The sequence below is a fragment of the Alnus glutinosa genome, chromosome 6, assembly GCF_958979055.1.
Source record: "Alnus glutinosa chromosome 6, dhAlnGlut1.1, whole genome shotgun sequence".
NCBI lineage: Eukaryota > Viridiplantae > Streptophyta > Magnoliopsida > Fagales > Betulaceae > Alnus > Alnus glutinosa.
The window spans coordinates 24,338,456-24,364,542 of NC_084891.1; the positions used below are offsets into that span (position 1 = coordinate 24,338,456).

A 26,087-nucleotide genomic window follows, 5' to 3' on the forward strand; every position below is an offset into this window, starting at 1 on the left:
CATAGTCTCTTAAAAAAGTGGGGTGCAAGTATAAATAGAGCACCAATAGCATTGATCATGGATCTAAAATATTAATGTGATTATTAAAAACATATTAATTTTCGTCAGTACATGAACTAGTTAATGCCTGAGGAGCTGGGGAAAAAAGAAAGGAACTAATTAATGCCAAGTGGTTCCATAGCAGCAGGCCAGTACTGAAGGCATGCTGTGTGTCAATCCTGATACATGACCATTAATGAAATTCGTCTGTCTAACCCACATGATTATCATTTTGTGAGAAAATCAGAAAATGGGTACTGTGCCAAATTCTGGATAAGGATTTTGATCTTTACATGTTTACACTGCATTTATGTTTTTAGCCTGGCATTTTTTTTTTTTTGAATAGTTTAGCCTGGCATTTAAAGTTGTATTTACATTCTGAAATCTGAAGGATGAGTGGGTCATACACCAACTGTCGGTTTACATAATTTGATGCTATGTTTTTATGGTGCTATTTTTAGGATCTTTTTTCGCTGTAACTTTGTATTATATTCCCAACAATTGCCTACCTAGTGGAGGTCGGATAAGGATTTTTTATAATTATTTGTCTGAATTTAATAGAATTTGAGTAGGTGATTGTGAGAGACTACTTATGAGACCCACCTAATCAGATAAGTGGTTAGGCAGCTCAATTTTTATTTGATAAGGTATGTCCCATAAATAAGTGGTCTCTCACAATTATCTGCGCGAATTCTTTTAAATTCGGGCTAATAATTGTAAATGATCCTAATCCATTGAGGTCTGTCTCTTCTCGGTTTCCTCCTAGGCTCTTCTTGATCTTGGGGAGGCTAAGATTGTGAGTCTCGGTTATCCTTTACAGATTGCAACAACCTCCCTCATCGTATCAACGACTCCATCTGCATCTTCAAATAAACACAGTCATCTGTGTCATGCCAGTACTTGTCATCGGGGCTAGCTCTATATAGAAAAAAAAAAAATTAGGCGGTCACCTAAGACCCCAAATTTAATAAGGCTCCCAATTAATGAATATTAATTAAAAAATATATATATAACAAAATATTTTAAGGCTTAATTATAGTTAATATTCTTTAATTAACGCTCTAATTATAGTAATAAGTAATTAAAATGGCATTATTATCATTTCATTCTCCAACATTCCATTCTTGAAATAAATCTTCAAGAAAATGATAGTATTAAATAAAAGAATCAAATAATATTAAAGACATTCTTAAAAAAAATCCATTTTCCAACTTTAAATGTTCTATTCTTAGAAATAATACGTGAGTTTTCATTTGTATCATAGGCGATACCTGAGTTAGGAGTAAAAACTCATTTGATACTTTTGTTAGATTTTCCATCTAAATTTTAATGGTTCGCTGTTGACATGTGACACTATATAAACAAAATAAAAAATAATTAAAATTAATAAAATTAAAAAGAAGAAGAAAGAGAGAGAGAGAGAGAGAGAGAGAGAGGGGTGGTTGAGCCACCGCCCTTGGCCACCATGAGGGTGGCCGAACCACCATATGACAGGAAAAAAAAAAAAATAAATAAAATTATAGCCACCCTTAATGGCCAAAACCCATAATTTTTTTTTTTTGAGGGTTTGCCCATGGGGCATGGGCCAAAACCCATCAATTTTTTTTCCTGCCATGGCAGACCAGCCTCTTCTTTTTCTTTTTTTCTTTTTTAATTTTTTTAAAAATTTATTTTTTTTATATAGTGCCATGTGTCATTAAAATTTGGACGAAAAATCTAATAGATGTACCAAATGGGTTTTTACCCCTAACTCAGATACAACCTAGGACACAAATGAAAACTTAGGTACTAAATTTAAAAACGCTTAAAACTCAGGTACCAATGAGGTATTTAACCCAAATAATAATAATATTCAATTATGTTGTGGGTAGAAATTTTTTGGGCCTTGTGATGAGCATTGAGCATCCAAAATTCTAATTAGAATTTAAAGAGAACAATTTTGCATCCCAAAAAGTGAGAAAATTAATTTTTAAATAAAAATATAATATTAATTTTTCTTTTAAAAAAAAAAAAAAAAAAAAACCCTCGCTTAACCTTATCATTTTAAGTCTCAAAATATATCGAGCTAGCCCTTCTTGTCACTTGGTGGTGCCTTCGGTCTCTCCGGCCACAGTAGGTTTGGACTTTGTGGATCTTCTTAATGTGTATCAGGATTTTCCCGACTAGCGCAGTGAGCAGTGTAAAACAATGGACAAGGGGTGCCAGTCTTTTGGGATGGTATGGTTTGAAGGATCAACAATATGAAGTTTAGACATTAACATCCCCAAACCGACAACCATGAGAACCAAGCTTCATATATATATATATACACACGCTTCCTCTAGAGTCTTGTTAAATTTTTTACTTTGTGATTCAAGTGAAATTCAAACCCAAACTTGGGAAATAACCTCTATAGATTTATCTATAGTATAAATATATAATATGTGACCATGTGAGGCATATTATAAAATATTGCATGTATCTATAGTCTATAGGTAACAAATTAATAATATGTTATTACATATTATTAGAGAATAGAAACAATAATATATGTATAATGTGAGCAAGTAGTAAGTCTAGTTAACTATATATAACTAATTAACTACAGTACATAATTATTGTTAATCATGTGTGATGTGTCATATATATATATATATATATATATATATATATACACTAACTATTCAATATGCGAGCTAGGCTCGCGAGTTTTAGTCAAGTCGGATCAAGCTTTATTCGAGCTATACTCGTGAGTATTAATCAAGTTTTGTCGAGCAAATTTGGCACGTGTCACTTAATAATCGAGCGGGTTTATGCAGTCATAAATCAAGTTCGGATCGAGTTAACTCTCGAGAATAAGTTTAAGTTTTGAAGAACAAGTTGAGAGCCCACTCTCTGGCTATCATAAGTCATTAGTAAGAATATTTGAAGGTCTCATAACATGTTTTTCGTCGAAGAGTAAGGAGCTTATTCTTACCCATAAAGCCAAGGAGTTGCCGAATTCTTCAAGTAATTATCTATGTCTTGCAATTTATTTTAAAATATCATAGTTTTTCACTTGTTCTTCATAAAGTTCGTTCTTGGCTTGAGAATTTTTATTTTCCGCTATATAAACCAATTCTCAATATCCTCACCATCGATGGAATCGAATTCTGGCTCTTCCATTACTTCAATTTCTCCAACCCTATTTCAAAATCTCACTGTGAATTCTTGTTGTTCCGCTGCTTTCCTATTTCCCCAAAACCCTAACCTTAACCCTAAACCTTCCCCCGCAATTCCTTTGACCTTTTATGCGCTCCAAGTTCCATTGTCCATGAAAATCTGAATGCGCCCTTGCGTATTCCTTTAGCATTGCGTCATAAAAGAGCTTGTTAAGGCATTAGACCGAGTGTTAGAGAAGCCACACATGCCTCCCATATATGTTATCTGTTCAAATTACGCAGCAAAGAAAGAGGTGGCCGGCTTTAGCTTCTGAATCAACGTGGAAATCTCTTTATTTTGCCTTGTACAAAGATATATATATTCATCTATTTTTTTAATAAAAGTGGGAGTTCCCAACTATTGGGTCAATTGTTTAGGCAGGATACGTTGAAGATTACTTGAGGTTAATTTCAAACATATGGGTGTTTGTTAGTGCCTCTAGAATGAGAAAACTGATAAGTGTTTTCTCCATTTCAAATTAAATTAATAGCGTCTATTTCATGGTTAAAATAGTTAACACATTTTTTTTTAAAAAAAAATGAAATAATATGAAATCATACATTTACTAATTAACTTACTTTTTAAAATTTATTTTTAAATAATTTAAAAAACCTGAGATAAAATTGAAAAAAATGTACCCAAACATGCCGTTAGGGCATTACTCATAGTAACATGGAATATAAAAAAAAACGGAGCCCACGAGTTGACGCATACTAACTGCAATGAAAGAAAGAAGACAACAATAAAAACCGGTGAGGGACAAATGACAATAATGTCTTGTCGGTGAAAGGACTTATTTCTTTTGTACCTTTTTTTTTTTTTTTTTTTTAAATTTTTAATTTTGTTTCCAGTATGCAAAGTGATAATCAACTCTCATTTTCTTTATAACAGATTAAAATAAAGAAATTAAAACCACTAAAGTGCTTGTTTACTTTCTTTTTCTTTTTTTTTTTCTTTTTTTTTTTCGTTTTAATTTTTGTTAAAGTTAGAGAAAAGTCCACATACTTTTCTCAAATTACCATCCAATTAGTAATGTCCCGTAAACTATCAAGTTATGTAGGATAGATTTTTAATTGAAGAAACGAAGAAAGCCATGGATCCTCTTTTCTGTGTGTTGTTTTTATAGTTAAGTAGATGCTCATTTACTTATCAAAAAAGTCATGTAGATGCTCATTTGTTAGGAAAATGGGGTTCTACTTTTCAATATATATCTAAAGGGTCCATTTCAGATTGTATTTACTCCTGGACAACAAGATAAATGCTTCCACAGTGGTCAATGGGTCATCCAGCAGCGGATTAGATTGTGAAGAAAAGGCAAAAAGAAAGGCTCCAGTTTGATGAGAAAGTCTCTCAGGTGTAAAGGTTATCTATTAAGTTTTAAGACCCCCTTTATCTATATAAAAAAATAAAAAAGATTTAAGACCCACAGCATGTAACCAATATAATGTGTAAGCATCTCAGCCACCTATATCACCCGTTTCAAAACCCGAAAAAGGAAGAAAAAAATAAAGGTGAGCGAAAAACTCAGTAAGTAATATGAGCAAGATCATTGTGCATAAACGTATAATCATGGAATTAAAACTTTTAAATTTGATCAAATGTAACTTCTAAATTTTAATAACTATTTTAAGATTAAATAATTAAATTCAAATTAGATAGTGTCTAATCTTCTCAACCATTTTCTAGCCTTTTTTTAAAAAACATAAAAAATAAAAAATAGTTTTTAGTTTTCTATTAATTTCTAGTTCGTAATTTAAAAAAAAAAAAAATTATAGAAGTATTTTTTGTCTTATTGAAAAAAAATTTAGGTTCATTATTGTATTTTTGCTAGCATTGAGAAGACATTAACAGTTTTGAGTAGTTTTGAAGGCATTAATGCAATCTTTAGTTTTGAGAGGATATTGACAATCGGGTAAAGTTTGGAGATACAAGTACTTTTTTCTCGAATTTTTACCTCAAAAGAAAAAAAATGACCCAGTTATAATTATCCTAGCTATATAAATTAAACCACTATTTTAAAATAAATGTAAGGCATTTTTATACCTTATTAATCTTATTTTCAGTGGCTTAAAAATAAAAATTACGAACAAGTCATTCTTTATTTTTCTTTTTTCTTTTTTAATTTCTGGGGTATACACTGCATCCCAATGCCCATGTGGATTTTGGACCGTCCAACCAAGGCTTGGGCTTTTTTACTTGAGCAAGATGGGCTCCAACTTGGATTGAAATTTTTCATGAGAAGGATTAATTGGAAAGTCCAGGTGGATATAATTGTTACACCCAGAAAGAAAAGAGCATTGTACTGATTAACATATTATACAAACAATTCTTGATTAGTGAATAATATCCTACAAAAAAAAAAAAAAAACTTGATTTGGTGAATGTGTAATGCTATTTACTGGATTATCATACAACTTAATGATGTGGCAGTGCAAATCAGCACTTTATATATATATATATATATATATATATATATATATATTGGAACTTTTTTTTTTCTTTTCCCATTAAATTGCAATGACATTACAAATTCGCGCAAAATAATCTCGTGCATCACACAGGGCTAACGTCTACAGAGACTTGAGCATGTGTCACATTGACGGTCTATTTGAAAAGAGAAATTCTACACACTTTCTTCTCGCACTCTTACATGAATTCTCTAACGTGGCGGTAAAAATTACTATTGATATCCATTTAAAGCTTCATGGTAATTTTCACTGTCCATATGCATTTGAGAAGGTGAGTGTACGTGTAGCATCCGTTTTTAAAAATACATAGACCTATCACGTTTAAATTGAAAAAAATAAAAACAAAGTGGTCATTTTCCATGCTGCACGAAGCGTCCATAAGCTGAAATGGCATTGAAATAAAGATCAAAATATAGCCCCGTAAGTGTTAATATTTTCCATTATTTTTATATTTTAATATTTCCAACTGTTAATTTTTATATTCTTTGGAAATTATAGCTTCATATGATCGTATTAAAACTCAATGTAAAACCAAAGTTTATATTATTTTAGTTTAAAATATTCATATTTGGGTTACCGGCTGCGGGTCGCACAAAAATATGCTCGCAGATCCGAGTGTTGTCGTCTTCCTTTCTATGTATACTCCCAATTATAGTGCAAAGATTCATTTGAGATATTTAACTAAATAATAGTTCAAGTTGATTTAAATAAATCGAAGTCAAATAACCTCCCAAATTGATAATAATTTATTACCTAAATAAAGGCACTGCAGTAGTTTAATTTTTAATTTTTTTTTTTTTTAAAAAAAATAAATAAAAGTAATTTGTCGTTTGATAAATATGGGAAAAGGCATATTTAAAGTTAAGCATCTTTCAAACCAAATGAATGTGACAAAGTTTAGTTATGACTTTGAGATCATATGAAGATTTTGAAGCTTAGTTTAATATGCTCAGAAAAATAGAAGCTCAAGTGGATCTCCTCACAAATAAAATTCAAGAAATTCAAAAGTTTCTCAAAATTTTAATGTTATTTTTGGTTTTTTGTAAAACTATGTCAACATTTAGGAAAGTCTTTTGTTGTTTATACGAGGAGGGAGGAACTAGGAACTAGGAAGCATGTTTAGGATCAGGAATCTTTTCATGTCATGCGGAATATATTCCGGCCTCAGTCGACCCCCAACCTCAAACAAAAACAATAAAGATAGAAACAGAATTTTCTATTGTCAATCAATAATTACATTCTTCGGCTTAATAATCAAAAACACAGCTGCTCTTTTTTTTTCTTTTTCTTTTTTAAAAAAAAAAGAGAGGTTACTTTCATAAAATTTTCAATTCATAAAATAAGACCTGAGTTTGTTTTTTCAAAATCAATGGCGAAAATGAAATATTTACGAAAATTATATCAATAAAATAGGGGTGACGCCGCAGCCACCCTAATCAGCCATTGGGGGTGGAAAACCTTTTGAAAGTTCATACAATGAGTTGTATTGAATTTTAATTTAGAGGTGAAAATACAAATAGAACCCTAGTTAGTTTACCCAATAAAATTTTTGAAAGAACAATATATTTTATTTTTCCAAATAGTGGGTTTTAAAAATATAAGCCGACAATGATATAATGAGTTATAAATAATATTAATAATAAAAATAAATAAATAAATAAACACTAAATAATATCATCTTCATGTTTAGTCTTTAGAGGATGGGCTCATCCTCTACCTAATAATGCAACTTTGTGGTGGTCCCTCACACACGCCATCATCTCCGCGAGGAAACACAATTTGGGAGCACATCCATCAGACAGCCCCTATGAAGTGAGAAATCACAAAACACATCGCTGTCTCGTGTCATAAATGCGTGCATGCGACGTAGGAACAAAGGCATAGAGACAACAAAAACCCACCTAAGCAACTAAATCATCACCCTTCTAACAACCAAACCACCACAGTAACAACAATTACTACTACTGCTAATAATAATAATAATAATAATAATAATAATACAACACATGGTAGCACTTAACAAAACACAACAGCGTCAAATTACATTAAGCCATAAAAACAAGGGAAATCAAATATAAATCCCCGCGAGAGAGAGAGAGAGAGAGTTGGAAGGACAAAAGGATTGCGTGAAATGGTGAATCGAGGGGCCCTCCAGCAAGTTGCATGATGAAGTGGGACGGCTTTTTGGCTGGTGCAGATTTCTACATCAAAGGAAAAAGATAAAACCCCACAAGCAATTAAACATGACAAGAATACAAAAAGAGTGGGAAAGTGAAAGTGTAAAAATGGGTCCCAAGGCACCCATGGGGCTTGCACGCTCGCTCTCCTCTTATCTGGGTCCACCCCCTTCCCGGAACAACAACCAGTCTTCTCATCCACACCCCACGCCCAGGTGTGATCAGTATTACTTTCTCTAGACCCTAAGATAAAGACTTAATGATTCACCACCCTTTTATTGGGACATAATATACCGCACCTCTTCTACAAGCCAAGGCTGCTGCTGATTTCCAACTTAAATCATTCAAGAAAAAGACTTGGGGCAAGGTGTATGCATTCAAGCTTTCTCTCCACTGTTTCTGAATTTTATCTCCATTGCAGGGAACTCCCAACAGTGCAGTGAAAATTAACACCCAACATGCCATTTAGAACTGATAATGCCACGTACTACTTAATAATACTACTAGGAAATTAAATAATCCTGCATCTCACAGAGCATCGAGTCCTAAAGCCTTGGCTCTGTGCTTCAATGATTTCAAGTAATGTATAGTTTCATCAAGAACCACAATCGGATCCTTGCCCCTAACACCAGGAATCATGCTTTGCAGAATGTTCACAGTCTCGCGTATTTTCTCCTTCATCCTCTTGCTGCCTGATAAGGAAGAACCCATTTCTCCTGACCCTTCGTTGTTGCCATTGGCACAATTGGATTCCGCATCCGCTTCATATTCTTCAAAGGGTCCGCCGGGTTTCATAGAACTTGCAGTGTCCATCAGTGATGGTAAACTATCATAACCTCCGTCACACAGTTTCCGCTTTTTAGTTGGCCCGGCAGAACTAGCAACTTCTTCAGTGCTTCCCTCGCACCAATCTTTCTTATCATGAGGTGTCATCATACAGGGTGAATGAGCTGTGCTAGTAACTTCACCATCTTCAGTATAATCGCTCTCATCATCTGAGTAAAGCAAGGCATTGAGTTCTTCTGTGTCTTCATGCATCTCACTTTGCATGTCAGTTCTGGGATTTTCATTAAATTCGTCTGTCAGTATTGGTCCTGAGAGATAATTCGAATCTCTTTTAATTCCAAGATCTTCCCCATTCATATTACAAGCAGCATTAGGTTTTGGCCTCATAGAAGTAAGGCACTGGACAGGAGACCCAATCCCAGAACTAAAGATCAAAGTGGTTTGGTCCCTCGATTGATCAACAACAACAAACCTCTTCTGGCAACAATCAGACCCTGCATTGGGTGTGATGGCCTCCCTGCAGCTCTGACAAGGGTCAGCAGGAAATCTACCATCGCCAATGGTGTAGTTCGAGTAAGGTGTGAAGGATTGCCGGAATCGAGGCAAACAATAAAACCAACCATGAGGTTCATTTGCTTGGCCTAACCGAGAATGAGGCAGTACTTTAGAAGATGCATATACTGGCAAAGTCCCATTTGTCGAAGCCATATTAGTGCCAGGGTTTATATATGCAGAGACGGGATTTTGCTGCCCCATGTCAAGGGGAGCACCCAATGAATTCAAATTGGATGATTGCCAATGAAAATCCAGCGGAGGAAACCAGGTTCCACAGTCTCCTCCCATCCAACCAAAACAATCACCTAAAGATTAAAAGACAAACACCATAAGACTTTACAATTTATCAATGTAATTAGAAGACCAAATAGAATTTTCATGAACCGGACAACATAAATCATACCCGAAGGATGTTTTAGGCCTAGAAATAGCTGATTATATTCTCTCTCTATCAGGAAGATGGAAACTAACTAAAAACTCCAGCTTAAACTCGAACACTACTGTGCAAAAGTAATCTACGTAACAGGTTTGAGCAAATGGCGGAAATATTCGGCCTGGCAAAAACCCAAGAAATAGGATTAGTAGGCATGATATAAGTTCTCAAACATTATCAAGAACCAAAAGGAGCAAGGGATTGTCTGAGTCGATAATGAGAATACAACAAAATGACCACAATATTTACTAATTGCGTATCCATTCTTTCAAAAGCAATTCGACTATATGCATCCAATAATCTTTTACAAACCTGGCAGTCCTGGAGAGGTTGAAAGCAAGCTATTACTCTAACAATAATGGTCGCGCACCCTGCAATCCCACTTTCGTGTTTCGTAGCCCGAAATCTTGTCTGGCTCGCTGCTTGGCTTACCATAACTACTTTCCAACCCTTCACTATGAGGAAAAGAAACCCAACTGTCCTAGAGAACACAAAGCCTTCAAGAGTCCGTAAACTTTGACCAGAGAGAAACCAATCTAACAGAAAACCAGATCTTTATAACCAAGAAATAGAAACCCAATATCGGTAACCAAGGAGTTGAATTGGAAAATAGAACAGAAAAAGAAATCTACTGCGAAAAAAAAAGCGATTCAAAAGGAAATATGGGAACAAGGTTAACTAGTATTCAACTAATCTGGCGGACATAACAAGGAACAACAACAAAGAAGCTTGATCCCATTGAAAAAAATAGAGTGAGGTAAAAAAAGGTAGAGAAAGCTTGAGGGGTCTGACTAAGATTGAAGGAATTATAGAATAACTCTACAATAGAGATTCAATGAGATGACTTTGCGGAAGACATCAACAGAGAGACTCAAACACCACCGCATGCTGTTCTCTTCTTCTCCTCAAAACAGATCGCACCAGTCTTCCTCTATTCCAAGGCCCTGCAACAGATTCTCAGAAATCAGACACGAATCTATTGCATAACATTGATTTCAAGATCTCTCTCTCTCTCTTTTCTTTTTTCTTTTTTTGTTATTTGGAAGCGATGAAACAATATATACACATGTTGTGTGTTACAAATTTATTTCTGTTTAACTCATGAATTTAATTCGTTAAAGTTTCTCAGGAACCAAGCAGAGAGCAACCCATAAAAAATTGACAGTGAAAATGAAAATCTCTGAACACAAAAAGGAGACACAAACGAATTAAGCAGTCATAGCACATGAAATAAACAAAGAGATAAGAGTAGTCATTCAAAGAAACTGAGAAGACTCAGTGGGGAAATAATTATGAGAGAGAGAGAGAGAGAGAGAGAGAGAGAGAGAGAACTGAGAAAATCAACTATAAACAGTGAGTTTAGAGAAAAAAACACAAAGGGGTCGAATCAAAACATACAATGGAACAAAAAACGGAAACTTCATTCACAAGAGCCGAAGGCCCAAAACGAGGAGATTAACATCAACATGGACCAGGAAAACCCAAGGAAGTCAGCCTAAACAAACAATGGACCAAGAAAATCAAAGAGAGTCAACCTACACAAACAAAGCATCACACAAAATCAAAAATAACATTACAGAAACAATCATTCAACATTAAGACCAGAGACCAGCCAACTTACACTGAAAAACCCAGACAGCGCTCAGACCCAATTCCAGAACAAAAAACTACGAAGATCTCAAATTTGCAAAAGCGTCAAACCCCAATGCTTCTCAGAGACCCAGATCGCACACCCAACACTTAAAAATAGGCGTTTTTCACAGAGAGAGAGAGAGAGAGAGGGTAAAGTCAAAGTCGAAGCTTGCAGAGAGAGAGAGAGAGCACGGGGAAGATAAGATTATAGAATCGAAAGTGACATATATATCCCTATTCGGTTGGGGAATCATAGAAAAAAAAAGAATAAAAATAAATCAATTAAAAAAGTGAGTTTGATACGTGTGCGCGAGGAGTGCACGCAAGGTATTAGTGTACAATCATGAAACACAGTCGATAAAAACTGTGTGGTTGGATCATGACCTTTGGGTTCCCTCTCATTTTCAAAAATTACTTCCATGTCCTCGTTTTTTATTGACCGCGTCCATGTCCCTGGAATTCAAACAACACCCACACGTTCTGCTCCGAGGCCGGTTCTATTTTACCGACCAATCGTCTCCCGCGCGGGAATATTATCATGCCCACTCCATTCACCAATTTCCAATAGGACAAAGTGACATCGAATTATAACATATCATATTTTTTTTAATAAAATTAATAGTATGTACAACTTTGAACCAGGCATTTCTTCAAAAAAAAATATATATATATATATTACTTTGAACCAGGCATGTCATTTTAATAGACTAAATTAAAAAAAATAAAAATTCTTTCAAATTATTTTTTTAAAAAAATAAATAAATAATTTTGTTTGTTGATACTTTTTAAAGAGTAATGTTAAAAGTTCATCTTGTGCTCCTCTAATAATAATATTTCTTTTAAAATTATTATTGGGCTAATAATTTATTATTGTTAAATTTTGATTAAATTATGATTTTAAAAGTCTCTTAATTTTCGGAGGAACACAAGAAGAACTTCCAGAATTACTTATTTTTAGAGACCCTTTTTTGTTTGAAAAAATGTTCTTATGAGATATAAATGTGAAAAATAGTTTTAAGTATTTTGTTGCTACTTGTCACGTCAGCTTTATGAGATGTTTATATTTGTGTAATATGAAACTTTAATATTTTTGTTTTGAAAATAAAAAATAAAAGGAAACAAAAAAAAAAAATTGTTAAACAGAATTTCTTTTTAAAATGAGTACTCTTAAATATTACGCCACCATCCTACTCTCATTCCACATGTAGCATTGTCAATGAACCACTGATTTTTCTTTTCTTTTTTCTTTCTTTCCCTTTTAAAGATAATTGATCAAAAGGTGGATTAACAATATTACATCACTACAGTGAGATGACGGTATGATGAGGTACAGTATTTAGCCTAATACTTTTATTATATTATAATGAACCCTATTAGATTAGATTATCACTTCCTTAATTGTCTTTAATTACAATAGCCTTTGCAGGTGACATCTAAAACCGAAAGATATTCCATTGGTTTCCTTTTATTTTTCTTTTTTGTTGCAGGTTTACTTGGCCATGATGTAATATTAACTACGAACAAACTTAATTTAATCACTTTTAGTTATAGAATTTGAAGTCTCGCCGACTTTAGACAAAAACTATTTCAATGTTTCGATCTAATGTTTTTTATAAACTTATCCGAAAGTGTGAAGTCATATGATCATGAGTTCGTGTCTTCTCAATGCCCAATGATGTATGGTTTTTTTTTTTTTCTTCCTAACCAAACTTGTACTTTATCGTATTATTTGAATAAGAAAGAATATCAAATCAATCATGCGTGAAGTTTGTTATTTGTATTTTAACATTGGTGAACTAAAATATAAGAAGCAGCTAGATCTTGTTAGATTCTTGTATGATTTTTTTTTCTTCACGTGAATGCTAGAAAACATTGGGTACTTAATTGGATTGGTATGAAGTCGTTGCTCCAAATTCTGTGGGAGCTCCAGGTTAGTGGCCTCAGCTGAATTCAGGCTACACTTTGAGCAGTAAAAATTAATGGGGACATCTTTGTAGAGGGTATTAAATTATACACCGTTATGAGATAAGTGTATTGAACTAGTAAACGTCACAAACTGAGGTATCTACGTTTTCAAACGGATCACTTAAGGGTACTCCGTTAGGAATTTGCTGTTAAATCCTGCCAAAATTTAAAAAATGTCCCAGTGTTTTTTTTAAAAAAAAAAATTAAACAAATTTTCAACGATTCGTGCATCTACATTTTTTCTTTCTTTTTTTTTTCCAAAAAAAAAAATAATAATAATAAGATTATTTTGGGTACTTCATTAAGATTTAACATCAAATCCTAAAGGAATACATTTAAGTGAGACGTTTGAGAACATGAATACTTCAATTTGAGAATTCGATACTCTTTTATGAAGTTATTCAACATTATTATTATTAGATTAGGATCTTTCACAATTTCTTTAAAATTACAATTTCTGTAAATATGAAAATCCAATCGTTCCTTGTATCTATCGGATTAAGATTGCCAACTGTCCAAGTAGGTGGTATCTTATTTAGGCACCAAAAACAGTTTTCCCTCTCTCAGCAGCGCTAAAGCTTGAGCTTCCATTTCCACAATTTTCCAGTAACATTTTGGCATATTTCAATACGTTCGATATAACGAACTTTCAAAGAAATTAAGGAAGATCTTGATCCCTACATCAATAGGGATTCAAATAAGGCAAGAAATTTTTTTTTTTTTTTAAAAAAAGAAGATTTATTAGGGGATAGAAAAGAGAGGGTATCCGATGTAAAGCATGAACACCAATGATTTGTAGCTTGACCGTTCAAACTATGAATTATAGAAACCAAACAAGACAAGGGACCCAGTGATGAGTGATGAGCGATGGGTACATAATATCATCTGCTACCCACACTCCACCTGACAGTGTGTATCTCTCGTTATTATACATCGATGGCCTAAACTTTTTGAGGGTTTTTGGCCCTTTTGGGGTAAAAAGGCTTCTACTTTTCATTGATGTGATGCATGGATGTGTCTAAACCATCAAAACACCCATCACTTGTAGCCCCAGATCACTGCGATTGGGAGTCTTTGATTAAGATTCATTATGCATCTCAATTAAAGCCTCACTTTACTCTTAATTAATCATCATATTAACCTCTTTTTCTCCTGCTAATACAAACTACCGTCCATCACCTCATATTAATCATAATATATATATATATATATATATATATATATATGCAACTAGGGGCCGAACTATATGGCCCCCAAATATATATAAATACTTTTATAATCCGCTTTAAATCAAATGCTTCCATTCCTCAATTTTTATTTCTATTTATTTTTAATCTCCTAAACTAAAAATGTTAGTTCCATCTTTGGCCGCAACCGATAGTCAGGGATGGAACCAAAGGAATCGGGGTGGGAGACCAATATATATATGCTCAAAATTATATAAAAATTAGGTTTAACCTCTTATTCATATTTGAACCACCTAACAAAAAAAAAAAAATTGGTTTTGTCCGGTGAATATATCACATATAAGAGCATTCTCATTCGACTAACCAAAATAACATTTGGTGAGCTGTATTTAGCCTTAGTAATTTAGAGAAATATTTTGTAATGTAATGACCCACCACAACGATACAATATTGTCCGCTTTTAGCTCCTCTAAACCAAACTTCCCAGGAAGTCACCCATCCTGATACTACTCTTGCAGAAGCACGTTTAACTGCGAAGTTCTGATAGGTTCATGGTCATCAAGGCTTTAAAACACATTGTGTCAAGAAATGTGCATTTATATATATAAGCACATCCCCATTCCCAGGCAATGTGTGACGTCACATGTAAGCTACTATATTACTTATTGTTCACTCACCAAATATAAATTCTAACATTATATTTTCAAAAATTATTAAATCATTACTTATCTAAAAACTTTAAACTGATAAGAATATGTAAAATTTAATCATTTAATCATACTTGAATACTCATTTTTACGTGTGGGCTCAAATTTTTTTTTAATAAGTGATACTCAACACGTTGAATATTTAATTGAAATATGAAGTAATTGAATCTTTAGCTCTGACATCACGTTAAATCACCGTTATCCTAAAAACTCAAAAACCTATAGGAATAAGTCATTTAATCACACTTTAACGGGAATCTTTGAAAAATAATATTTAAATATAATAGTGAAAGTAAATAATTAAAATAGATGTTTTGAAAAAAATAAGTAGCTAAAACTAAAATAGATAAAAAAAAAAAATTGTTGAACAAATGATTGTGAATTTCACTTTTATCCGCTGCCTTTAAATAACCAGACCAAACACGACGACTTGAATAAAAAAAGAATAATAAAAAGAGAGAGAGAGAGTAAAGCAAGAAAACATGATAGAGTGCGGATGCAGGGTATGGTTCCATGTGGCGTGTACCGTACCGTAAGATTAAAGAAATAAATAAGAAATAAATAAAAGATTTAATCAGGTGGAAGAGATCTTAGCACAGGGAAGAAGATCCATGGCACCCAATTATAAATGTATTTGATAGGGAAATGCATACTTTCATGCTCTATTGTTTGGAGGGGAGGGAACAATGGCCACGCCCAATCAACTCCCTCTTCCTTCTCCCAATCCCATTGGGTCTACCCTTTTGGTGGCACCAAAACGCTCCCCCATGTACAAACTGAGGTGTAAAGCAAGGATTCCTTTACTCGTCAAAAATATGAAAAGTATTCCTCCACACGCCTTGTGTTATTTAATCATCATACTTCACTTTAATTATCAATTCTCCAAATTATTACTCTACAACTTTGTGTTTTGTTTTGCCACATGGTGGCTGTCGATTCACCGCTTGGGGTTTTCTGGTAACGCTTACCTCAATCGTAGAAGCTAACCGACCTTGAAGCATCTGTGAGCTCGTCTGAAAGTTTATTCTGCTGTATTCGTTTTTTTATTTTGTTTTAAAAATTTTAAAAACAAATATAAAGTGTAATGCACAAATGCATAATATTCGCTATTGGAGATGCATGTTCACTTGGGTATATATTGGACTCCCCATATTCAATGGATGAGAATAATACATTAAATATGTTGCAATGTTATTTCTTTTAAGAATACGCATAATCTCTGTCTGCCATATCAGCTAAAATAACGTGATAGTGAATATCAGCTAGGAGACCAATATAAGAGCTAATTTATACTATCATATTATCAAATTGCATGGCAATTGTATAGTAGTAGTTATGGCTGACAATTTTTTACACAACCCAAAAACCCAAGATGAAATTAAGGGGTTGGGGTTGAGAAATCTGACTCGTTTTATTATATAGGTCGAATTATGGTTAACCTAGCTATATAGTCTTATACCTACGTTTCGACACAACCCGACACACGACATAATGGCAAGTAATTGTTTACATGACCCGCGAACCCGACACGATCCCAATAAAAGTTTAAAGGGTTAGAGTTGTAGAGTTTGTCCAGTTTAATTAAATTGATCATGTTATAGTTGACCTGTACAGTTTTATACCCATATATCGACCCAACACGCAAACGCAAATTACGACCCCTATATAACAGTTTGCTAAATAGTATTACTCTTATGACTATCCTTGATGAGCGTGTATGGTATATATACTTGCATGAAAATTGACATACTTGTACGTACGTTAACAGTATGCATATACGTATATGATAGGGGGTTGGAGAGGGAGAGAAGGGAGGGGTCCTGCCGGTGGTGTTTGAGAAGCATTAATCTTCCGATCCCATTAACATGGTAATTGAGTTTGGTGGGGGAAACGTGGGGCATGAGACCGTGGAGCCATTTGGTTGTGGATTCTCCAACAAAAACGTACACGCTTGGAAAGCAGAAAACAATATACCCATTCTCCACCAGCCCGCACTAAAAGATCATATGTTGTTGCTTTTGAAAAATCACCCACACCAATACGAAGAGCAAAAGGAGGGCGGAATCCATGTCCCTTAATTCGTCAAATATTATATGCCACCACACACATATATATCACCCACTTTCTTAGACTTTTATCCCACTACTACACTTTAATATTTCTACACGTATATATATATACATTTTTATGAAAAGAAAAGGGTCCATTAGAAAGTGTCAACCCTCCCATATCCTTTTTTAATGGTGGGTAGGGAAGTTAGTTTAGTGCCTTCTAGATTAGACCATTCATAGGGTATCTATATTTGTGGTTAGTTTTGAAATTTCGATCACCAAACACCACGCTTATCATAAATTCCATGACTAGATAAGCATGATACCATTTTGGTGCCTTTTTTTTCATGAGTAATATGGGTTTTTGAAGCAACGATGTATTTTTTTTTATATATATTTAGACCAATTGTTGAAGATTTATGTCCCTTGGATGGGCAAGAACAGATCGAAACTAGCTTCCCATCGTAATCTCTTAGATCTGATTTTGAAGGTGATTAACTTAATTTCCCATTTTTCCTTTTCCTCCCACCATTGAGTGATGCACTGAAATGCGGTGCAACGACGACCGAGTTCGATCGCTTTTATAACAGAATCGAATGATAATGGTTTTTGATGACAGTGGGAGAAGAAGGTGGTAATAATCATATCAACTGGCCCAAGTTAGTTGGATACGAACACACTACAACATCCACTGCTCGTTTGTTAGTACGACAACCCAAGATAGTTGATGAAACCACCTATGCAACCACTAACTCGCCGACCACAAGCAGTAGTTGTGTTAGGGTTGACAATTTTTGTCACCATTCACGGACTCAACATGAAATTAATGAGTTTTGGTTGAAACATTTAACCCGTTTAAATAAATTGGTTGTATAATTAGGATTCACATATATAATTTTATGCTAATGCCTTGACGCGACCCACCTGAAACATAACATTAGAGTTAACAATTTTTTACATGACCTGCGAACTCGATACGGAATTAACGAATGTTGGAACAGTTTTCGGTACGGTGTGACCGTCACATTCTTCGATGTTCTTCACGCTCCCACAATCAGTACAAAACAACTAAAATTAAAAGACCCTTCTGGAGATCTTACTACAATGCCTAAGTCAGTCTCTGAGAGGAAAAATATGTTCTATGCATAAAATATTCAATCTTGGTGTATGAGCCTATTTACAATCAAAAATGTGGAGTCAAACCTAAATTAGGTTATCTACTCCCACTTTACCTATAAGTGCTTGGAGATTTATTTAGTATGGGAGCTGACCTATTGATCAGATTCTTCATTGAGTTTTTATTGGACACGAATTGGGACTATTATCTCAAATCGGCTTGGAGTATGATTATTTCCAATAGTTAAGATTCAAGAGTCTAATCCGTTTAATTAAATTGATCTGAATAATATAATATATAATCTTATATCTATCTATATGCCCGACATAATCAAAACTCAACAAATAAATACGAATTACTCCATTATGAAGATTAGGTGGCCGAACATGTGGATGTGGACATGGATGCATCGTGGCTTTCATGTGGGAGTGATTGGAGATAATTACTTCGAAGAACCAATTATGTTAGCCTTACTAATTAATGACTCGGGAGTTTGATAAGTTGCTCCGTGCGTCCATTTCCAAGTAATAATAAGAGCATTACTTATTAACACGACGTGCTGGAAGCTTCCACGTTAGTCTTCTATTTAAAGCTTGAAAAGGGAGGTATAGATATAATGAGTTTTGCCTGTTTCTTCGACTCTTCTTGACAAATTAAGCAAGAGTAAGACCTCGTTTGGGAATGCGTTAATAAATTTAAAATGTAATTTGAGTATAAACAAAAAATTGAGTTGCTTTTCGATTTTTACTTTAAACAAGCTCTAGAAATGAATTTTTCTTTTTAAATTTTTTTTTTTTTTTCAAAAGGCAATTACAAACCGGCTTCAATTCCAAACAGACTTTTGTAAAGATTGAATTGGGGTAGGCTTTTTCTTCGACCTGCATTATCGATATGTCAAGATTATCCACCTATAATAGTAGTATTAGTAACATAATTACCATGTCACTTAAAAAGAAGCACACTAGTTATCCCATGAATTTCCACGGAAGAGTTATCATGAGTTCATGCCCTTAGTGCATTTAATACCCAATAATTGAATTTGGCGTGCTATTGAAGTGCAGCATGTAACATCTTTGGTGTTATAAAGTTAGGTCCAAATACACTTTGGTCTTCAAATTTGGTGCGTTTTCAATTTTTATTTCTTCAACTGAAACATTATAATTTCAGAGACGACTTTTTTTTTTTTCATTTTTAAATTGTTTGAAAAAAAATTAAATTTTTCAAATATAGGAATCAATTATATTTAAACCTTAAAATTAAAATAAATAACATCATCAAATTAAGAGCTTCAGAATTTTGGTGTGGTTCTTAAATTTGGTTTTTTTGCAAGCTAAATCTACGTTCTTACGACGGTTTTTGCCTCCCACGTGCTTCACCACCGTGCTCACTGGCGCCCCAGTTACCCAACACCGTTTGTCTTTCCTCCGTCAGCCATCGGCGCGTCGGAGCGTGACTCCCACGAGCTGACGCATGGATCTCAAGCGCCGAAGAGATCCGCCTAGCCAGCCTCTGTTGTTACAGTTTTTTGGGTTTTATTGTTGTTTTTATGGTTTTTTATCTTACTTGGGTTATTGTCTCCTTTTAGGAGATACTCTTGTATTTGAATTTGTTTTTTTTTTTTTTTTTTTTGTAGTTTCAATTTCAGACTTTCACAGCGTTTTTACCACTTCAGCCTCATTTGGGTGGTTGTTGTTGATTCCAAGTGGGGATATAGACAAGCCACAGCCCCTTGAAATGAACAAGTTATTTATTTGTCCAATTTTATACTTTTTGTATATATTTTAACACTGTGTTTGGTTTGTTCTGGGTCTATTGCTAGGGAGTACACCCATTTTTTTTAGAGAAATGATCCCTACACTCATTTCTCACAACAGCCCCACAACAAGCTGACGTGGCTGGTAATATTTTATTATTTTTTTGTTTTGTTTTCATTTCTTTTTGAAAAAAAATAATAAAATATTACCAGCCACGTCAGCTTGTTGTGGGGTTGTTGTTAGAAATGAGTGTAGGGATCATTTCTCTTTTTTTTATAAGATCAGCCACTTCTTCTTCCTTTGAGATCATAAGTGGTAAGAATCTCTCATGTAACATTTTCCTTAAATCAATTGAAAAAAAAAAAAAAAAACTCCAGAATTTCCCCATAGGCAAACGCCTCCATAAGTTAATAGAGGGTTGGGTTCATGGCTTAAGTTGACGGGTTATGCTTTTTAGTCATATTCTATAATGAATAAAAATTTCCTAAAAATCGGTTTGTAAAAAAAATTCATAATTCACATATAAGATTGATATGTGTCCTTTAAACATATAAGAAGCACATGTTTTTATTTTAATAGCATTAATAAAAAAAACATGTGAGAAGCACATGTTATTAAAACATATGATTCTTGCATGCCAATGGACACATGTCAATCTTATATATGGGTTGTATGAAATTTCCTATAAACCGATTTAAAAGAAATTTATGTCATTCTATAAGTACTTATTTTTATTTATTTATTTTAGTGCAATCTGAGCATTACTATAATAATAATTATTATTATTAAAAAAAAAAAAAAAAGAGTGCAATTTGAGCAAACAAGCGTAGGGAATCTCAATCCTATTTTCCACTCATTTGCTTCTTCACTACATCTTTTATAATTTTCCTATTAGATTAAAAAAATCATAATCCAAAACTTTGAACTTATCTCATGAAAGTGAAAATAAATTTTGAGTAATGTTATAAACTATATTTATATTTTAAAATTATCTAATAATGTTGATGCATTAGTTATAATCAACTTTTAAATGAATTATTAAAAAAAAAAAAAAAAAAAGTTATGACTGTCACAGTAAAACTTTTTGTGTAAACGAATAGGAGTAAATAGAAATGCTGCCCATAAATAATTTAAGAGGACAACAACACATTGAGGAGGAGGGCCATAATTGTAATTACAGTCCTGTAATAAAATGATCACGCCTCATCTTGGGATTTTAGTGCAATAAACAATCAAAAGTAATTTCCGGAGTACCCGATATTAGAAAAATAGAGGGCAACCCTAAAAAGGGAAAGATATTTCGGGTTTACCGGATGTTAATTTTAAAATGGAACGAAATCTTGCAATCCCGACCACCAAATCTCCCGGTACAGTAAGAAACATCAGACTTTAGGAGAAAAGCTTCTCACGCGGCTCTTGACCTTTAATTAACACGCTGTCCTATCTCGACCGTCCGATCACTACAATAATATATTGGGTGAAATAGGGGCCATTGGATATCAGGCGTTGAAAACGGAGATGTCGGAACAATTTGGATTAAAGTAATACCCAATACGGAGAAAGTGGATTCACACGTGGCGGGAATCAAAAGGTCACGCCTCGATAACAGGCGGGTAGAGATAAAAGAAGCAACAAATGATGAGCGTGAAAACAGGGCAGGCTGTGTGTGTGTGTGCGCGCACCGCATCACCGTAGGGATCTAGAGGCGCATGCATTCGTGCACGCCTTGGCTCGTGGTTCCAGAAGAGAGAGAGAGAGTGTTGTGTGTGTGTGCGCGCGAGCGCGGTCAAACTATAGTTAAATGGGGTACCATGCACGCGAGGGGGGATTTGAAAGGCGGATAGAGATGGGTTTGGTGTGGAGTCACGGATGAGTGACGTGTGTCAGACTGAGAACGCTTGTGGGTGCGGTGGGGTCCATCAATCGGCGGCTATTCAGGACGCGTAGCCGCCAGTGGCGTGCTTGCTTTGGCGTCTTTTATTCACTTTTTGCATACTTTCCGGTGATTTTCTTGGTTTGGTGCTCGGTCTTTTCGGTATTTCCGTTTTCAGCCCCAATGTATTTTTGGGAATTTCATTCCCACCGTCCAAACTTGTAGTAGAATACCGTTGACTATCTTCTACCCCCAAAAAAGGCGGTTCCTGTTTCAAGTCAAGGTGGATGGATTACTTGTAATTTTTAATCTAAAAATGTTTAACAATTATTTGTATCAACTTACTAATCTCATAGTAAGTGATATTTATCTTGTTATATATTTTGGGATGTTTGAAAATACAGCCTGCTTAAAAAGAGTTAATTGGATTTAATTTCAATAAATTTCACGAACTACTCTTTATTTTAATTTGAATGTCGGTATAATTTGTCATTTGAGTCGGTAATATTAAAAATTTAATATCTTTTCAATCTCAACAAACCATTTAGACCGAAGATAATATAAGTAGGCATTTATAATTCTAAAAAACATGGTGTTGGAATTTGTTAGGTCTTGGTAGATTTTGTTACCCATAGTCACATTATTAATATTCCTAGCTCACGTGCATAGTATATATTAAGCACATAAATCAATAAATATCTCGTACAGGCTAAATTACAGTTTTTTTTTTAAAAAAAAAAAAAAGAAAAGAAAAGAATTTGTTAAGTCACCGCCTAGCCTGGGCTATAGTAACCCGTCTGTCTTAAATTATTGAATAGGGCGTCGCTTTCAACATAAAATAAACATTTAATTAATAGTAAATATGCATTCTTTACTTCTTCCCCGTGGTAATACTTTAAGAAAGCAATTTGTTTGACAAAATGAGCTCATCGTACCCATAAATTAGCACTAGGTTTTGTCTATCTATCACGCTGGATAATCGTGCGCAGCCCACATTGACCTTCATATACTAAAATAAAAATAAAAATAAATAAAAACCTTCTCTTCCATCCGCGCAAGCTGGGATTATAATTACTTGTCTCGTCTAAACAGGTAACGTGATAGATCTTATACGAGACTCATTGTTTAAATAAATTTTAGATTATTCGACCACTTATTCAGGTAGGTGGATCTCATATAAATTTTTTAGAAAACTTCACTTTTTTTTTTTAAGTGAAAGATCCATTTCCATAGATAGAAAACAATACCAAATCGGTCTAATGTCTAGGGTTACAAAGATTTCATAATAAACTAAGTCAGGGGCACAAGGGCAGAGTATCCTCTACCCAAGCAAGGTCAGACTTATACCACAACAGACCACAGCTACTACAAAATAACCTAAACAACAGAAGATGTCTCTACGTATACATAAACTTCTACTAGATTGAGGAGAGGTCACACATTCTGTGCTATACACTAGCTTTTACAGACCATGTTTGATATAAAAATATAGAGCAAGTGCCTTACAATATTACAACAAGACTAAAACAAAAAACAACAGGGTACAACGACAAATCCGGAACAAAATTGGGGCTACGCCAACAAACCGTCTAGAAGAATCTAGACCCAAAACACCCAACAAAATCGCCCCCACGAGCACACCCACGGGACAACCCCTGAATCCAAAAAATACGCCCCTTGTGCAAGGAAACAATTACCTAGGGAAATAACTGTCACCCAAGCCAACGGACTGATGCTGGCAAGACTATTAGGAAAATCAAAACAGGGGCATCAGCAGGCAAACCGCCGGAGTGGAAAAAAACGCCAAATCCAGCACCGTAATCCACCAAGCACATCTAGAAATCCAAGAAATAAAGCCAATCCCTTCAACAACGCACCCAAAGCACACCAATAAAAACCCCTAGACCCAATCAAGAATAATAGGGCATTATCAGGCATACCCGTCGGAAAGGAAAAAAACACCATATCTTGAACCCAAAAATCAGCATCGGTAGCCACGAAATAGTCTCGAACGACTGTCGTTAACCCCAACAAACCAACACAAAAACAACTTTCTCAAACTATAAAAGGCCAAGAAAAAACAATCATTTTCTTCTCTAGGGTGCCGACGAAGCACAAAGAAAAAATACTTTTTATTGAAAAACAAACCTAAAACTAATAAACAGGGGAGGAGGGAAGCGTAGGGTTTCCCTCCTCCAAAACACGCTCAACAAATGGACGATGCCCTCAGAGGCAGAGGAATCGCCAGAGCAAATTGAAAAATCATAAAAGTAGCTGAGAAAACTTCACTTAACCCCTTAAACTTCTATCATATTTGTAATTATTTTTCTAAACTTAAAAGTTTATCAATTTTGTATATTTATTTTTCAATTTCATCAATCTGTTATGATTTTTCGTTAAATTATATCAAATGATTGACAAAATTTTCAAAATACCCTTACGTTGTTTTAGAAAAAAAGAAAAAGAAAATTAGAAGGATTTAGTAGTTGTTATAAGATTTAATAGAATTTATAAAAATATTTATGCTTGAATCTTTGAAATTTTTTTAAATATATTAAATATTTTGACATGGTTTATGAGAACAAGAGAATTTAAAAAATTAAAATATTAATAAACTAAATTTAAAAATTTTAAAAATTTAGAAGATAATTGCCTGACCTCCAAAGTCCGATGGCTGCTATGGTGGCCCTATAACAGCTAGTAGTAGGGTAGTAGTAGAGGCAGTCATGCAAATGCAAGTGAGATGCATTGCTGGCTGGGCCAGGCCTGTAATAATCCTTTGTAGGCAAAGGGTAAAGGAAAAGGAAAAGGAAAAGGAAAATGGGTGATTGAGCAGAATTGTGGGTAAGATTAAGGACATCAATTAATTAAATAAAAGTTGCAGGAGTTACTTTTTAGGTTCTTGCGCGTGGCTTTGGGTCAACCTGTCCACTTCTCAAGTACCACAAGTACTCTGTACTCCTCTACCAATGTACAGCTACCACCATTTTTTACACTCGTGATACATTTTTTTTTTTACAGTTGCGATGGCTTAAAAGGGCTCAACGACCCTCCTTCTTCTTCTTCTTCTTTCTTTTCTTATTTTCTTTATATTTTATATTTTTAAGTTTTTAATATATTTTTTTTGAAGTTTTATTAATATTATTTTTAAATTTTTTATTATACCACGTATCGATCTTCATTGTTTGACACGTGACAGTTCATTAAAATTTGGACGAAAAAATAGACGAAAGTACTAAATCAATCTTTTTTTTTAAATTTAAATATTATTTGTGAAACAAAATAAAACTAAAATACTAAAAATTAAAATTTTTAAACTTTAAATACCAAATATGTCTTTAACCCTAACTTTTAAGCCAATTTGGTCCTCAATATTTGAGCACAACACATAGAATATTAGAAAAGATGTGGTCCATGGCTCCATGCTAAATAAACAAAAATCCCAAAAAATAGAGAAAATTCATGTGCCTTTGGCATTAAATGTCTGCATCCTTCTACACCTTGTTTGCTAAGTATAATCATTCGTAATGGTGACACCCTAATTATCGACAATAAGTCTAAGACTTCTCAAATAGTTATTAATGCAATTAATATGGTAAATTCCAACCTACAACCAAAATTACATCTAATCCTGAAATTTTCATAAGTATGTTGTTCTTTGTGTTTTATATTTTTATATTATAGAGAACACACGTCGCAATATTATTAGTGCTGACGTGATACTATTAACGATTTCTTTCAAAATTTCAAATAAAAATTGGATGCAAAGAGACTTATTTATGCTCCATTTTGTTTCGATGTAAAATGATTTCCGTCGTAAAATATGTTCGACGAAATCATTTTAAAAAAAAATAATTTTCTCTAAAATATTTTTTGGCGTTTGGTTTGCACAAAAAAATTACGAAAGGAGAAAATGCAACTATTCCCGGAATCTGTCAACGTCCGGCCACCGTTGCCGAATTTTGACGAGCACGTTTGGCCGGATCCGGCCTAAATTGTCGGATTGGCCAAATCCGGCCGAATCCATCCAGGTCCGACCAGATGCCAGCCATTTTGGCCAGATCCGGCCGGAGAATGCTGCCGAATTCCGGTGCCGCCTAGATTCCGACAATCGGATATCAAAAGTGCGTGCTAGGAATAAGAGATTAATTTCGGAAAACGAT

General features: G+C 34.1%; 1 protein-coding gene across 2 annotated transcripts; it reads right to left on the reverse strand.

Moving 5' to 3' along the window:
* Positions 1-7,703: 7,703 nt before the first annotated feature.
* On the reverse strand, positions 7,704-11,462 carry LOC133871158 (transcription factor bHLH143). Of its 2 annotated transcripts, XM_062308538.1 has the most exons (3): positions 11,260-11,462; positions 9,951-10,582; positions 7,704-9,510 (listed from the first exon to the last, which is right to left on the reverse strand). In XM_062308538.1, exon 3 carries the CDS (start codon positions 9,491-9,493, stop codon positions 8,393-8,395), a length of 1,101 nt encoding a protein of 366 aa, XP_062164522.1. In that variant the 5' UTR covers positions 9,494-9,510; positions 9,951-10,582; positions 11,260-11,462; the 3' UTR covers positions 7,704-8,392. The 2 variants fall into 2 exon arrangements, with proteins under 2 accessions (XP_062164522.1, XP_062164523.1); XM_062308539.1 differs by lacking the exons at positions 9,951-10,582; positions 11,260-11,462 and adding an exon at positions 9,609-9,746.
* Positions 11,463-26,087: the final 14,625 nt, after the last annotated feature.

Bases quoted from the DNA above. Each gene is read 5' to 3' on its own strand.
- LOC133871158 (XM_062308538.1), bottom strand. From the start codon at position 9,493: ATGGGAGGAGACTGTGGAACCTGGTTTCCTCCGCTGGATTTTCATTGG.